General features: G+C 36.3%; 1 protein-coding gene across 8 annotated transcripts in view; it reads right to left on the bottom strand.

Moving 5' to 3' along the window:
- Window positions 1–345: 345 nt before the first annotated feature.
- Window positions 346–12,741, bottom strand: part of Hdc (histidine decarboxylase) — a 50,139-nt gene continuing 37,743 nt past the window's right edge. The window contains exons 8-20 of one of the 8 annotated variants that reach the window (XR_003656949.1): window positions 9,169–9,308; window positions 7,393–7,482; window positions 7,211–7,281; window positions 7,021–7,040; window positions 6,584–6,826; window positions 6,139–6,237; window positions 5,721–5,799; window positions 5,327–5,491; window positions 3,557–3,664; window positions 2,945–3,115; window positions 2,203–2,343; window positions 770–1,461; window positions 348–623 (exon numbers count right to left, since the gene is read on the bottom strand). Coding sequence is in view for 7 of the 8 variants with exons in the window: in XM_028322029.1 (XP_028177830.1) it covers window positions 854–1,461; window positions 2,203–2,343; window positions 2,945–3,115; window positions 3,557–3,664; window positions 5,327–5,491; window positions 5,721–5,799; window positions 6,139–6,237; window positions 6,584–6,826; window positions 7,021–7,040; window positions 7,211–7,281; window positions 7,393–7,482; window positions 9,169–9,308 (1,935 nt within the window). In the remaining variant the exon portion in view is untranslated. Of the gene's footprint in view, window positions 1,476–1,618; window positions 1,656–2,202; window positions 2,344–2,944; window positions 3,116–3,556; window positions 3,665–5,326; window positions 5,492–5,720; window positions 5,800–6,138; window positions 6,238–6,583; window positions 6,827–7,020; window positions 7,041–7,210; window positions 7,282–7,392; window positions 7,483–9,168; window positions 9,309–12,741 lie in introns of all 8 variants that reach the window. The other 7 variants (XM_028322032.1, XM_028322031.1, XM_028322029.1 and 4 more) reach the window with 7 other exon arrangements.

Genomic DNA, 12,741 nt, shown 5'->3' with positions numbered 1-12,741 from the left:
TGCGCGAAGTCTTCAAAACCATTTTCACTATCTCATTCTAAAATTCGGAAAATTAATTTTTTTAAGCTAAATGATCAGATTGTTATGTTAGATACCCCTTAAAATTTCATAGGTTATTAACATAGAAGTGGATACCTATACGGTATATTTAAAATAAAAATATTTTTCCCCTTGTGCTAAAAACTTAAAATCTATTTACGTTATTTTATACAAAGAAATATTTTCTTTTTTTTTTGCTTTTGCAGAAAACAAAAATCTTCTTTATTTTAAAAAGATCATGAACTAAAACTTAGTATAATTATATTATTTTTTTCAGTAGCATTTATACTAATTCAAGCTTTTTATTCAGTTTTTTTTATAGGAATAATCACAATAATGCGAAGCAATATTGAATAACAGACTATAATTATTATCTACTTAACATTTTAAAATGATCATAATATAGATACTATATCACCGAAGGACATTACATAAATTCGTCCTTTGATTTTATTCTACTACAAAATTACAATTAATTTTAAAATCTAGGCCAATAATCAAAAATAATATAATGATTATTACTGTTACACACTACAATTGAATACTTCAAAAATATGTCATAGTGCAGCGTTTGTATGCCTTTTCTATACGACAATAAGATCATTTATTATTTCGTATTAACTATAGTTGTTATCAAACTAAATGTCCTACAAAATCAGGTCACAAATTAATATATTTTGTTATATAAATAAAAATATATTAAATAATTTGTAGACTTTAGAATACCTACCTACATTAGTGCACTATATTCTCAGAAGTATTCAATTCTAGCAAAATATCCATTACCACTTTATTGCCATGTTACACATTGTCCTTACTTGCTAATTTTACCTTTGTAATGCAAGCATTTTTTGCAAATAGCATCAGCTTTATCCCTAATAGATAACGTCGACATAGCTCTTTCAGATTCTGGCTTAGCGTCCTCTGATTCGAAAGGGCCTTCGCTAAACTGCTGGATCAACTTCTTAATGTAACTACCAGGACCTTTAATAGTCAGTTTAGCGTTGAAATCGTCAGGTTTCTCTTCCTCAATATTATTATCACTAGTGCTTGTTCGTAGATCGCTCAGCATTTGCAAGCCGTCTTGAAAATTCTCAAAGGCTTGAGTTATTTTGTCTCCAATATTCAGTTTATCTTCGATATCGCTAAAAGTAACAGCTTTGGCTTCAAATGGATCATCAGCTATGTCTTTAGAACCAGTTGGAGTGATGATGATTTCGCTATTTTTCATATCAATAGTAATTTTAGCATCATTTAATTTCAATCCTGTAAGAGCTACGTCCACGGACTTAGAACGATATTGCCTAGAAGGTGTAGGGGGTACTTGCAGTTGGTTGGTATCCGAGTAAGCATCTTGCTTGATGGTGCTGCTAGAAGTCACTGGCGATGAAGACTGCGACGTTCTTTCTCCAGGACTGGATCCTAAATTTAATTTACTTTATAAAGAAAAAATGTTCGTGTTAGATTTAAGTGAAGTGATTTCTAATCCAGATTTAAAGGATGAGAAACCGTAGCTATTTAAGGACTAAGATAAAGCATTGCCTGCTGAAACCCGTCACCAAAATTGTTGCTTTATTACCTTTAGTTTTGGGCGCCAAGGATCTTTGCGTTTGCATCTAGAATCACGAAATTTAATTGGTAAATAAGTGAACAGTTTTAGACTTTTAGATTTGATACTGAAAATAGGGTCCTCAATGATTTTCAATTAAATAGGCCCACTGGAAGCGGCGTTATAAAGAAATTTTAAAGAGACTTATAATAATTTACATTTAACAGTAACCATAACTATGCAGTGACCTGTCAACGCTGTAGAATAAAATAATCCAAGTGAATATACGCAGTAGTAACATTTTAAATCTTTTTGTCAACCCCTTTTTTTGTCTAGGAAAAATTGCATTCAATTGCATACTTACCCTGCGCAAACGGACAGGGTAGGTTATATTATGTGGAGCTAACCAAGTCAGAAAGACCTGGTACTCTGTCTTTCGCATTAAGTGAGAAGGAATTGTGGGGTCCCGGACAAAGTTTTCACTACCACAGTCCCTCCCAGCGATTGCCCGCCTATACAGCGGGTCCCAGGATGACGGGATCATTGTCCACCTTAACTCAATCACATAAACACCATTTTATTCCACAGCGTTGGTAGTTGCAAGCGACCCTCACCATTAGAAGCGTCTTCCCTTTCGTCCTCACAGCACAGAGGGAGGGGCTGCTCCGCCATCATGCCCTGCACCATGTCCATACAGGAATCGAGGGAGAACATCTTCCCGCACATCTTGATGCCGCGGATGCGCCGGCGCATCTCTGTTAGTGAGCAGTGAATGGGTCATAGTGAATGGTGAATGGGTGAATGTTGGGTTAGACTTGACTTTGAACCAACCTAACAACCAATGAGGGTAGAGAAGCATTGATGATTGAACCTAGACACCCTGGGTACCTATGTAAGGTTGAAAATATAAATGTAAAATAGGTACGAGTAATTATGTCAAAACTATGACGTATATTTCCCTATTTGAGTTATCTCCTAGCAGTGTTAGCAGTAATAAATTTTAGCATTTATGAGATAGGTACATCTTCAAAAGTTTTTTTTTTTAACTTTCTTCAGGTGGAACTCGATTTTTTCAAGTATAGAAAGCAGTATAATAGAAATAGTAGGTAAGTAATCTTTTAAAAAATCAAGTCAAGTTCATATGCATGTGTTCATTTTCTTTCCTTTTGTGCAATTTGAACCGACAACCGAAGTCGTAGTATGTAGCTTAATTGTACTCAAAGGCACAAAGAAAAAGTAAATTTTTGAATTTTCTTACAACTATTTAGTCAAAGCATTCAAGTATGTTAGGCTCTGATGTGGCAATCCAACTCCGAATTCCCAAACGTAAATACGGTAATCGAAATCAAACCTTACCAGGACTATCCTTAGGTTCCATTTTGAGCTGAGCGAAGGTCTGTGCGCACGAAGTCAGGACCTGTTCATAGTCGCAGATGGCCGCGTGGGTACCGTTCACGATCTTGGGGCTCATTGGACTGTTGGCGAGGAGAAGGCTGGTGCCGAAGGTGGCGTTCAGCTCACGGGTTTCTGAAATTTAGAATATTCTATAAGTCACCTTCTGGTTGGAGAACAAAGGCTACTGACGTCAGCATAGACTGTTAGGAAAACATCAACATAGTGAAATTATTTTATCATCATCACATTAATTTCACTAAGTCTTCTACTGGACATAGAGGCCTCCCCTAATGACTTCCAGATAGGCCGGTTGGTATCAATGATATACTTAATTAGTTCTTCAACAGGGATGAAAAAATCAGCGCAATACACATCAACTACTGAGCTAATACCTAGCATTCGTTTTTAGATGGATTTCCTCACAGGAGCAGGAATCAATTTATGAATTAAAGTAAAACTAGTTAAGAAGACCAGTAGACAAAATTGACGATGAATGAACAGTTCAGAGACTGTCTCTCAGCCTTTAAGACTAATATAACTAAAATACAGGTACTTTTCAAACCAGGTACTTACCCTTCAAAGAGATCCTGGGCCTCTTAGGCACGACGATGTTTCCGTTCTCCGAGCCGAATACGTCCACGAGTATTTCCGAAGCTACTACCTTGATTTCATTCCAGTCATCTAGAACAAGATAGTTATTACATATTGAAGAATGTAACACTGCACAGAAATAACTAAGGACAAATATGAAATCTGAAATTTTGGTTCAGGCCCAGAGGACCCAGGTTAGATTCCCAGCAAGGGCGGAATTTTCAGCTCAAGTTTAATTGGTGGTAGAGCTTGTTCTAAGTCAATGGACTTCAATGTTAAGCTTTGTAGTGTTCCGGTAGTAAGATAGCCAGTTCCTCTGTGGTTGTGGATTCCGAATGGAGCTCGCCTGATCATCATTTTCCATCAGGTGAGATACAGGCCAAGATCTTTTCCGTTGTTGTTAAACAAAAATTGGTATCGGCTATATTTTGAAACGTCTTTGATATTTTAATAATATCAATACCTAGTAGGGTAAACCAGAGAGTGATTGCCCACTGGTAGTGATTGCCCGCTTTAAGAATAATATTGTCAGGTGCTGACTTTGAATCACTCTAGTTAGATTTGAATTTACTAAGTAGATGGCTCCGAGATCAATGTACAGTAGATTTAAAATTTACAATAGGAAACACTAAAAAAAAACAGTTATGGCGGATTATGTCAAGACGGGTGAAAATGTTACTCAAATAGGTAAAGACTTTAACAATTTTACTAAGGAATTACTTGCTTAGAGGTTAATTTTTTTTTGCAAGTTATTTAATATTCAACTAATGGTGTATAGTCATGATGAAATTATAAGTGTTTTCTCCATTATCAATGAAAATAACTGATAAAATTTGATTTCTAACGGTCATTTTAACGGTGGGTAATCACTGCACGTAAATCTGTATATTTTTAGTTATTGCCCACCGTCATTTCAGTTATTGCCATATGTTAATGTATAGTTATTGCCCAGGGCAATTATTATTAGAGTGTTGCCACCATGCAGTAGCAGTGTTTAAGTTGCTCATTGCTAGACTTGTTTTGCAATTTACAGGCATAAATATTTAAATGGCTTTTAATGTTTCATTTTCAGTATGCCAAAGACTCCAAAAGTTCAATATAGCATAGAAAATTTGCAAAAAGCGATCGAAGCTGTACTTGATGTATCTAACAATTTATCTACAAGATAAATTGCTGAAAAATATGGTTTGGCTTGAAAAAATTGATAAAAATTCAAACGAAAATACAAAAAATGAAAATCCTACGTTAAATCTACTAGTGAAAATGTTAATTGTAAGGAAATAGATACAACTTTAGGGAAGAATAACCAACATCAGCTCAAGAAATATTTGATAATATGTTAATAAGGCCAAACGCAATTTATTTTGAAATTTTGAAGACTGTACTACTAGAATTTAAGTTTAATGTTTTGTTTTATTTATTTAAAGCATAATTTGTCATTTTTGATTATTGATTATTTTGTTTAAAGATACTGGGCAATGACTGTGCTTTGATGTGGGCAATTAGTGTATGTAATGGGCAATGACTGTACTTTTTGGAGGATTTTAAATTTATTTCAATATTTTCTAAGTTACGTAAGTTTTAACTAAAAACTGTTAATATTCTGTTTAACAGTTTATTGAGTTATAAGAAAAAAGTCATAAATGGTCGATAATTAAAATACTTTCTTTAATTTTTCATCTCAATGAGTTTGAAATCTTTAAGTGGGCAATAGCTATACGGTTTACCCTACCTAATCATTGATGTGCTCACCCAAAATGTCCTGGTTAGTAGTCCTCTGAGAGGTGACAGTGAACCGGATCACGTAGACCCCTTTGAAGCAGGCTGGAACAGCGTGGATGTAGCCTCGAGCATTCAGCTTCTTCAAAAGACGCTCGGTTAGGGCATTGTCACCACGGAGACGGAAGGCCACCATGCCTGAGAAGAAAGTATGCATTTAAATAAAGGTTCTGGAGTGGAGGCCACGTACCGGAAAGCGCAGCGTACGACGTCCACCCACAAAGACCGACGACTTTATAAAGGCAGCGGGAAGGCGCTGGATGCAGACCGCTACCAACCGGTCGTTATGGAAATTCTTGAGGGAGGACTATATTCAGGGGTGGACGTCATGTGGCTGAAATGATGATGTTAATTAAATTGTACTTACCAAGGTTCCTCTGCTGAGGGATTTCGAATCTTTGGTCAGCCAAAACAAGTGCTTCAAACTTTTGAGCCAGACGAACACTCTGAAAAACATAAGTGGTTTTTTATACACTGAAAATATAGATGTGGATATATCAAAATCTAGAGAGAGGACTGAAATTAGATTGTGATTCTAATTCCGAAAATTGGAACCACAATGGTTTCTGGATGCAGGCAGCACAGGACCGGTCGTTATGGAAATCCTTGAGGGAGGCCTTTGTCCAGCAGTGGACGTCATTCGGCTGAAACGACGACGAAGACGACAGATATTAGGGATGTCGTGTATAGGTCTAGTCATTAGGTTTTCCGTGCATTCTGGCTAGAGTGAATAAGGGATCCGATTTTCAGAATTAAGAATCACAGTAACTGGAATTCTTAGGTACCTCACGAATGTGCTTCTGAAGACCAGCAACTCCGTAATTCCTCAATACAAACCAGAGCTTCAGTGCCCTGAATCGACGACTCAGGGGGATTTGCCAATGCTGGAAAAAGAACAAACTCGTTAGATTTCAATACACGTAAAGCTGAGTGCATTTTTTCTAGACCCTTTCTCAACCCTTTTACCAAAATATTTTCATTTAAACTACAAATTTTAAACACTTTACTGGTATGATAGTCGTAACATATTTCTGATATTTCTTTGCGCTTCAGAAATATAAAGTAAGCTTCTAGAACGTTCCCATCACCATCACTATAACTATTTGTAAGGATTTTTGGATTAAATAAACAATTTTTCGCTCTCTCTTTTACCACATTAACCAACTTAACCCAAAACCAACACCATAACCATTTATCTTGAACCATCACCGCCAAAGTATTTTCTCTTACAAGCAGCTCCTTTTTATCTGGATTCTCTAGTTGTATCTTCTCTCCACATCCAGCAGACATTTGATGGTAGCCATGCAGATCGGTCTCATCATCATCACCATACAGATCATCACCACTTGATTCATCACCGTTTGTGGTCGCATCACTATTCGGTAGAATAGGCTTGGTGTGAATAGACTCTGGGGTCTCAATTTGGTTGATTTTTGATCCATTATTTTTGATGTTGGCTTTTTCACTTCCGAGCTACGTTATGAATTTTGAATTATTATATTATTATTAATTATAAACCTAAAAAACTTATTTTGACTATATTTCTTTAGAAAATATCATTTTCAAATCATCGGATAACTTTCAAAAAATAATTGTTCGTTTTGTGAAAAATGATTCATTTATTGCCCTAATTCATTTATTGTTGTTTATAATCATAAATAACTTACCATGTAATCAATGGCTTTGCCTGTAGAAGAAAAGAAGTTTATTATTAACACAATTAAAGTAACATTTATTTTGTCTCATGATCCTAACTTTCTTGCCAAAAATTAACCTGGTGACTGTTCATCAAAACATCATTATTTTTTATTTGAAGATTTTTTCAATAACATCAAAATAATTATATATAAATCTTACCAGAATTTTCATGTCTAAGATAGATAGGGTTGACGTTGAAGGTCCTATGGAGAGCCGTACTGTCCCTAACCCTGGAAGAAGAAAGAATTCATTTCAAACATTAATTTAAAAAAATGATATTTAAAATAAAAAAGAGAAGAAGAAGAGAGTCGTTAAATTAACAACGAAACATAAAATCTTACCACATAGCAGTGCAGTCGAAGTTGACCATTAGCCACTTAGAAGGGTTGAAGGCGAAGGAATCCGCCAACTCCACACCATCCAGCCAATGACTGGAACAAAAAGACGACAGAATCACTTAATAGGAGGTCCATAGAGATAGAGATTCTTTGACACACGATTGATGTCACTAGAAAGTTTTGTTTTTCAAAGTCAGTTCAAATTATTTGTTGCAAATAGTCCCTGCTTTTATTTATGCTGCTGCAACTTATGTGTTCAAGACTGACTTAAGGTCCTAACGGCCGAATACTGAAACGCCATTTAAATATTTGACGGCTTCTCAAATAGTTAAGCAGCTCCTAAACTTACATTTCGCATACTCAAAACAATATCTGAGCAGTTCTCAATTTTTAAGCACCTCTCAAATTAAGTTGCACTCAAACGCCACTTAAATGAATTTTCGCATACTGAAACGCCATTCAACGCTAAGCATTACTCAAACAACTGTCAAATCGTCTTAAGCAGCTGTTAAATTTGAGAGTGCTTGCGCGGTATCTTAAATCCTATTCTTATACCTAAATCGACCTAAATAGTGGTAAATAATGTGTGTCATCGTTATCATTTCTTTCGAGGCTCGAGGAAATACCTAGATCTAATCGCAGGAACGCAATAATGCTGAACGCTATTGAAAAATATTATTATAATGACATGCAATTCCGAGCGAGGTTCCGCATCTCTAAAGAAACGGTGTTGTGTCTGGATTCATAATTTGGAAGCTCTTTGAAACCCCGCAACAAACGCCATACAACCAGTGGACCAAATACTTATTATAACCCTACTGTTCTACGCAACGGGAAGTTATGAACGTGTAGGTACTAGGTGATATCTTCCACATCGAACAGCCAACTGTGCATCGTATAGTGCACAAAGTAACAACCAAAATAGCTGCTATGAAATCGCTTTACATAAACATGCTTATTTCTGAGGAATAATAAGGGGACATCGCATAGTAGCATTTCCAAGAGTTGTTGATTTGTCAATTTGATGCTCTGTCTGTCAACAATGATAAATGTCAATTGTGGTTACGTTTCGGTCCACGATCGCCACTTAATAGATTTCAACAATAAAAAGTATCACCTTTAAAATTATTTTTTAATTAAATAAAAATGCAAGCATTAATTTTTTTATACGATAAAACGAGATTTATGTATAATAGAAACTAAAAATAAACTCTTGTATGTTAAGTTGATTGAGTAATATTTCCATAAAAGACAATACATAACCAAACGATGCTGCGTGTAATGGATAAAAAACTTAAAGTTATCATTTGTGTAAATGAAAACATACTTTTTTTGGTAAATGTTGCCATTATGTAAACATTTGAGAGCTGCTTAGCTGATCACGGCTTCAAATCCGTTGAGTGGCGTTTGAGAATACCATTTAAAATTGAAGGATACTTAAATTTAGGAGCCCGTCAGCTGAGTGACAGATTTGAGTAGTGTTTCAGTATTCGGCCGTATGTCCCCTAGATGAGGCAGTGGGCGTCCACAACAGTCCTACATCGCGTTCGGTCTTGAGCATCGCGTTTGATCTCGCTCCAAGTCTTGCTTAATTTCTTCGCCTCGTCGGCTATACAGTGCGCCGACTTTGGTTAGGGCGACCACGTTTGAAGTCTCTCCAAAGACTAAGAGGATGTTTAGTGAAGGCATAAGATAACTCTGTAGCAAGACTTTTCCCACCTCTTGTCCCCACCGCTGTACCTCCTGCAAAGGTACAAATATAAGTCAAAGAGTACGTACCGAAACTCAGGGCACACAAAAGCGCTGCCAGCGTAAGCAGCGTCCACATGCAACCAGGCGGAATGCCGGCGGCAGACCTCGCCGATCTCCCGAAGGCTGTCGAACGCCACCGACCCTGTGGTGCCGAGGGTTGCGCACACCTGGAATGGATGGACGAGTATGAACATGAGATATAAAGAGATGCCAACTAATGCGCAGAGTTCGAAACTCAGTGTCGCATTAGAAATTCACACACAAAGTAATCAACATAAAACAATACGTCGCGAAGAGTGTGTGTCATGCACACATCGCATTCAGTGCTGCTATTCATTCGCATACCAGGTGCAAGTAATGTACGTACAGCACCACTAGATACATACGCAGTGACGTGCGATTGAATGCATTATGTTAGTTTCAATGTGCTCATTATCCACTGCGATATCTGCCCCCCTAGACAAAACGCACTTTTTGATCGAATCGAAAATCGAATCCGTCAAAACTCCATACAAAAAAGGGGCTTTTCGACCACTTTTCGACTGGTTTGCGATTATAATTTGCACTTTGTCTAGACCCACAGTACTTATAGCCTGACCAGGAACATAAAAACCCTCGCCATGTTGCGGAAAACTAATGGTACTAATTTCTTTTAATGGCAACAGTAACTGAAAACTTCATTGACATATTGTCACCTTGCATCATTGCATGTCAGTCTATTGCTGTCAAAGTGTAAACAAACTTTATTTTAAATGTGCGCAATTGATTTTGTGAATTAAATTGCTAAAATCTTTTTATAGTCGTGAAAGAAAAGTGGTTTACAATATGTTAAAGTATTTGTCGAAGAGAAATACTAAGGGTTCGGACAATATTTTCATTGAATAATGTTTCCGACAAAGGTTGTCAAATTGACTGACATGTTTATCGCATAGTACAGTCCACTATGAAAATTAGCTGTGGTTTGTTTCAACTACCTATTTTAAAAAAAATTGTAACTTTCTAAGTGTTGAATTTTATGGAATTGGGAAAGAAGTACCGAGTTTGAAGCGTTCATGAGCAAACATTGCAGTTGAGTATTCAAGTTCTGAATTTGATTATTGATGAATAATAAAATAAATCCTACTAGCTCGATTGATGGTTTCATTTAATTTATTTAAACCAGGTTACCTATAATAATATTTTTTCGTTAATTTATCAAAATATCAAATTAGCCCGTAATCCTGAATCCTGATACATAAAGTTAGCCTATAAATTTAACACAGGTACGACTGTACTCAGTGTTGCACTATCAAATGCAATTGACGCGCCTCTATGCCAGGGTTTTTATGTTCCTGGTCAGGCTATAACGTTCGAATAATCTGTAGTACTACGCAATTAATGTAAACTATTTCCATATATGACGTCGCTGCTGTCATCATTGCTGTCACGAGCATGTGTTCTGTTTTTGGGCATATTGCTGCGACACAGGCCCCGCCCCCTTGTCACATCTCTCTTTAATTTCTCTGATCTGAGAGTACTTCTCTGGTTGTTGAAAGTACTGAAAATTCTGTGTTTACACTGTGCTCTTTTTTGCATCGCTACGGCATACATTACTCTAAGGCCATGGCTTCCACCAAAACGGAACAGCGGAGAAGTATCGGGCTGTAAAATTTTTGTATAGAATTTGACAGCGTCGGCGGCGCGGAGACGAGAAGTGGAAATAATGAAATCTGATTGATTATTCAAAACACTTCTCTGCTCCGCTCCGGGCCTATACAATTTTAAACCAATTATATTAAATTTTAAATCAATTTGTAAGCAAAATAAAATTGGTCATAATGATTTCAAAGCTTGCAAAGTTCAAAACTAATTAGCACGTGCACATCCCAAACAAGTTAAACGTTTACCCAACTGCGCCAGAAGGAGGATTTTTCGATGTTAGTTTGTGAGACTTCATTAAAACGTAATAAAGTAGCGACGTGAGAAGGTAATTATCCTCGAACGGTGTTCTAAAACGATACTTCAGTAACAGGTCTAAAGTGCTAGAAGAGACCAAAGACTTTAAGAAAACCTTAACAAAAATGTTAACAGCAATGTGTTCCGGCAGTTGCAGGTAAGACAGCTGGTTCCTCTGTGGTTGAGGATTCCAGGTGAAGAAAGATCATCACAGATCACAGATTTATGTATGAATGTAAAAGTACATAAAAGAAATTGTAGATATATGTAATTAAGATAAGTACCTACCTACTATTGTCTACGTTATTATTATGTCGGTTAAAAAATCATTAATATTGTATTGCTTATTAGTGATCGATCGATGAACTAAAATACAGCAGGGTTTAATGCGCGCATCTTGGTCATAGTCATAGTTATTTATTCCATAAACAAAACCTATTATGACTAATAGTAAAATATTACTAACCTCGTATTAGATAATATAATCAAAATATTTATCATTAAAATAGACCCAAAATCCTTCAAATTTCAACTGTGTCACATCTAGAAAGCTATAACAATACACGTGTATACTCATTACTTCCGTATCCGATGTCATTTCCTGTTCACGTAAACTTTTAAGCTCATATCCTATCCAAAGATACTCCTGCCTGAATTTCCCTGCAACTTCTATGTAGCCAGGATCTACAGCTACCTGTTATACAGGGTGTATGGGAATATGAGCCGATACTAGCCCATGTTAACATGGGCATATAAACGGTATGGTGAAGTCAGAAATTTGATATCATCATTTTAATTGTCGGCCGTTTGGTGTAGTGGTTTCGGAACGGACTACTATGCCGAGAGGTCCCGGGTTCGATTCCCGGCCGGGCAGAAATAGAAATGATGAATTTTAATTTCTGTGTCGGGTCTGGATGTTACTATGTATAATATGTATGTATTTACAAAAAAAAAGTATTTAAGTATGTTTATATCCGTTGTCTAGTACCCATAGTACAAGCTTTGCTTAGTTTGGGACTAGAAGCGTAGTGTAAAATGTCCAAGGATATTTATTTATTTATTTATTATTTATTTATTTATTTAATTTTTTTAATTTTCATACAAAATATATTTATAAAATCCGATTTGTATGAAAATTAAAATAATTAAAATGAAGGTAAATGGGTATATACCCATATAAACCCATACCTAACACCCTGTATAAACCCAACCAGTGAAGGCCAAGGTTATCCCAAGGGAAACGAGACTATTCCCACCTCTCGTTCCCACCGCTGCGACTCCTGTGTAGCCAGGATCTACAGCTTGACCGCCAATAACCCAACCAGTGAAGGCCAAGTTTGTCCCCGGGGAAAGTTAAACTGTCATTGGACCCGCCACAAAATTAACTTAAATTAATAATAACCAATCGATTGACACCTTAACAATCAAAATCAAATGAATAGTACCTATTTATTATAAACAAACACACATAACTTAAATTGCTAGCTAAAATCATAACCCTAATTATACATTCAACACCTTCCTGCCTCGCGCATGCCGTAGTTAAAACAAACAATTCCAAGAATTATAATTACTCCAATTTAAACAAGTTCAAAACAGGTCCGGGAATCGTCTTGTAGCTGTGTTTGTAGTCATCCTATTGTTAATTAGTTAATAGTATTTCAT

This window comes from Ostrinia furnacalis, unplaced genomic scaffold (assembly GCF_004193835.3).
Source record: "Ostrinia furnacalis isolate ACB-3 unplaced genomic scaffold, ASM419383v2 OfSCF7590, whole genome shotgun sequence".
Classification (NCBI taxonomy): domain Eukaryota; kingdom Metazoa; phylum Arthropoda; class Insecta; order Lepidoptera; family Crambidae; genus Ostrinia; species Ostrinia furnacalis.
The sequence above is the reverse complement of the archived record's forward strand: the minus strand, read 5'-3'. Positions and strand labels throughout refer to the sequence as shown.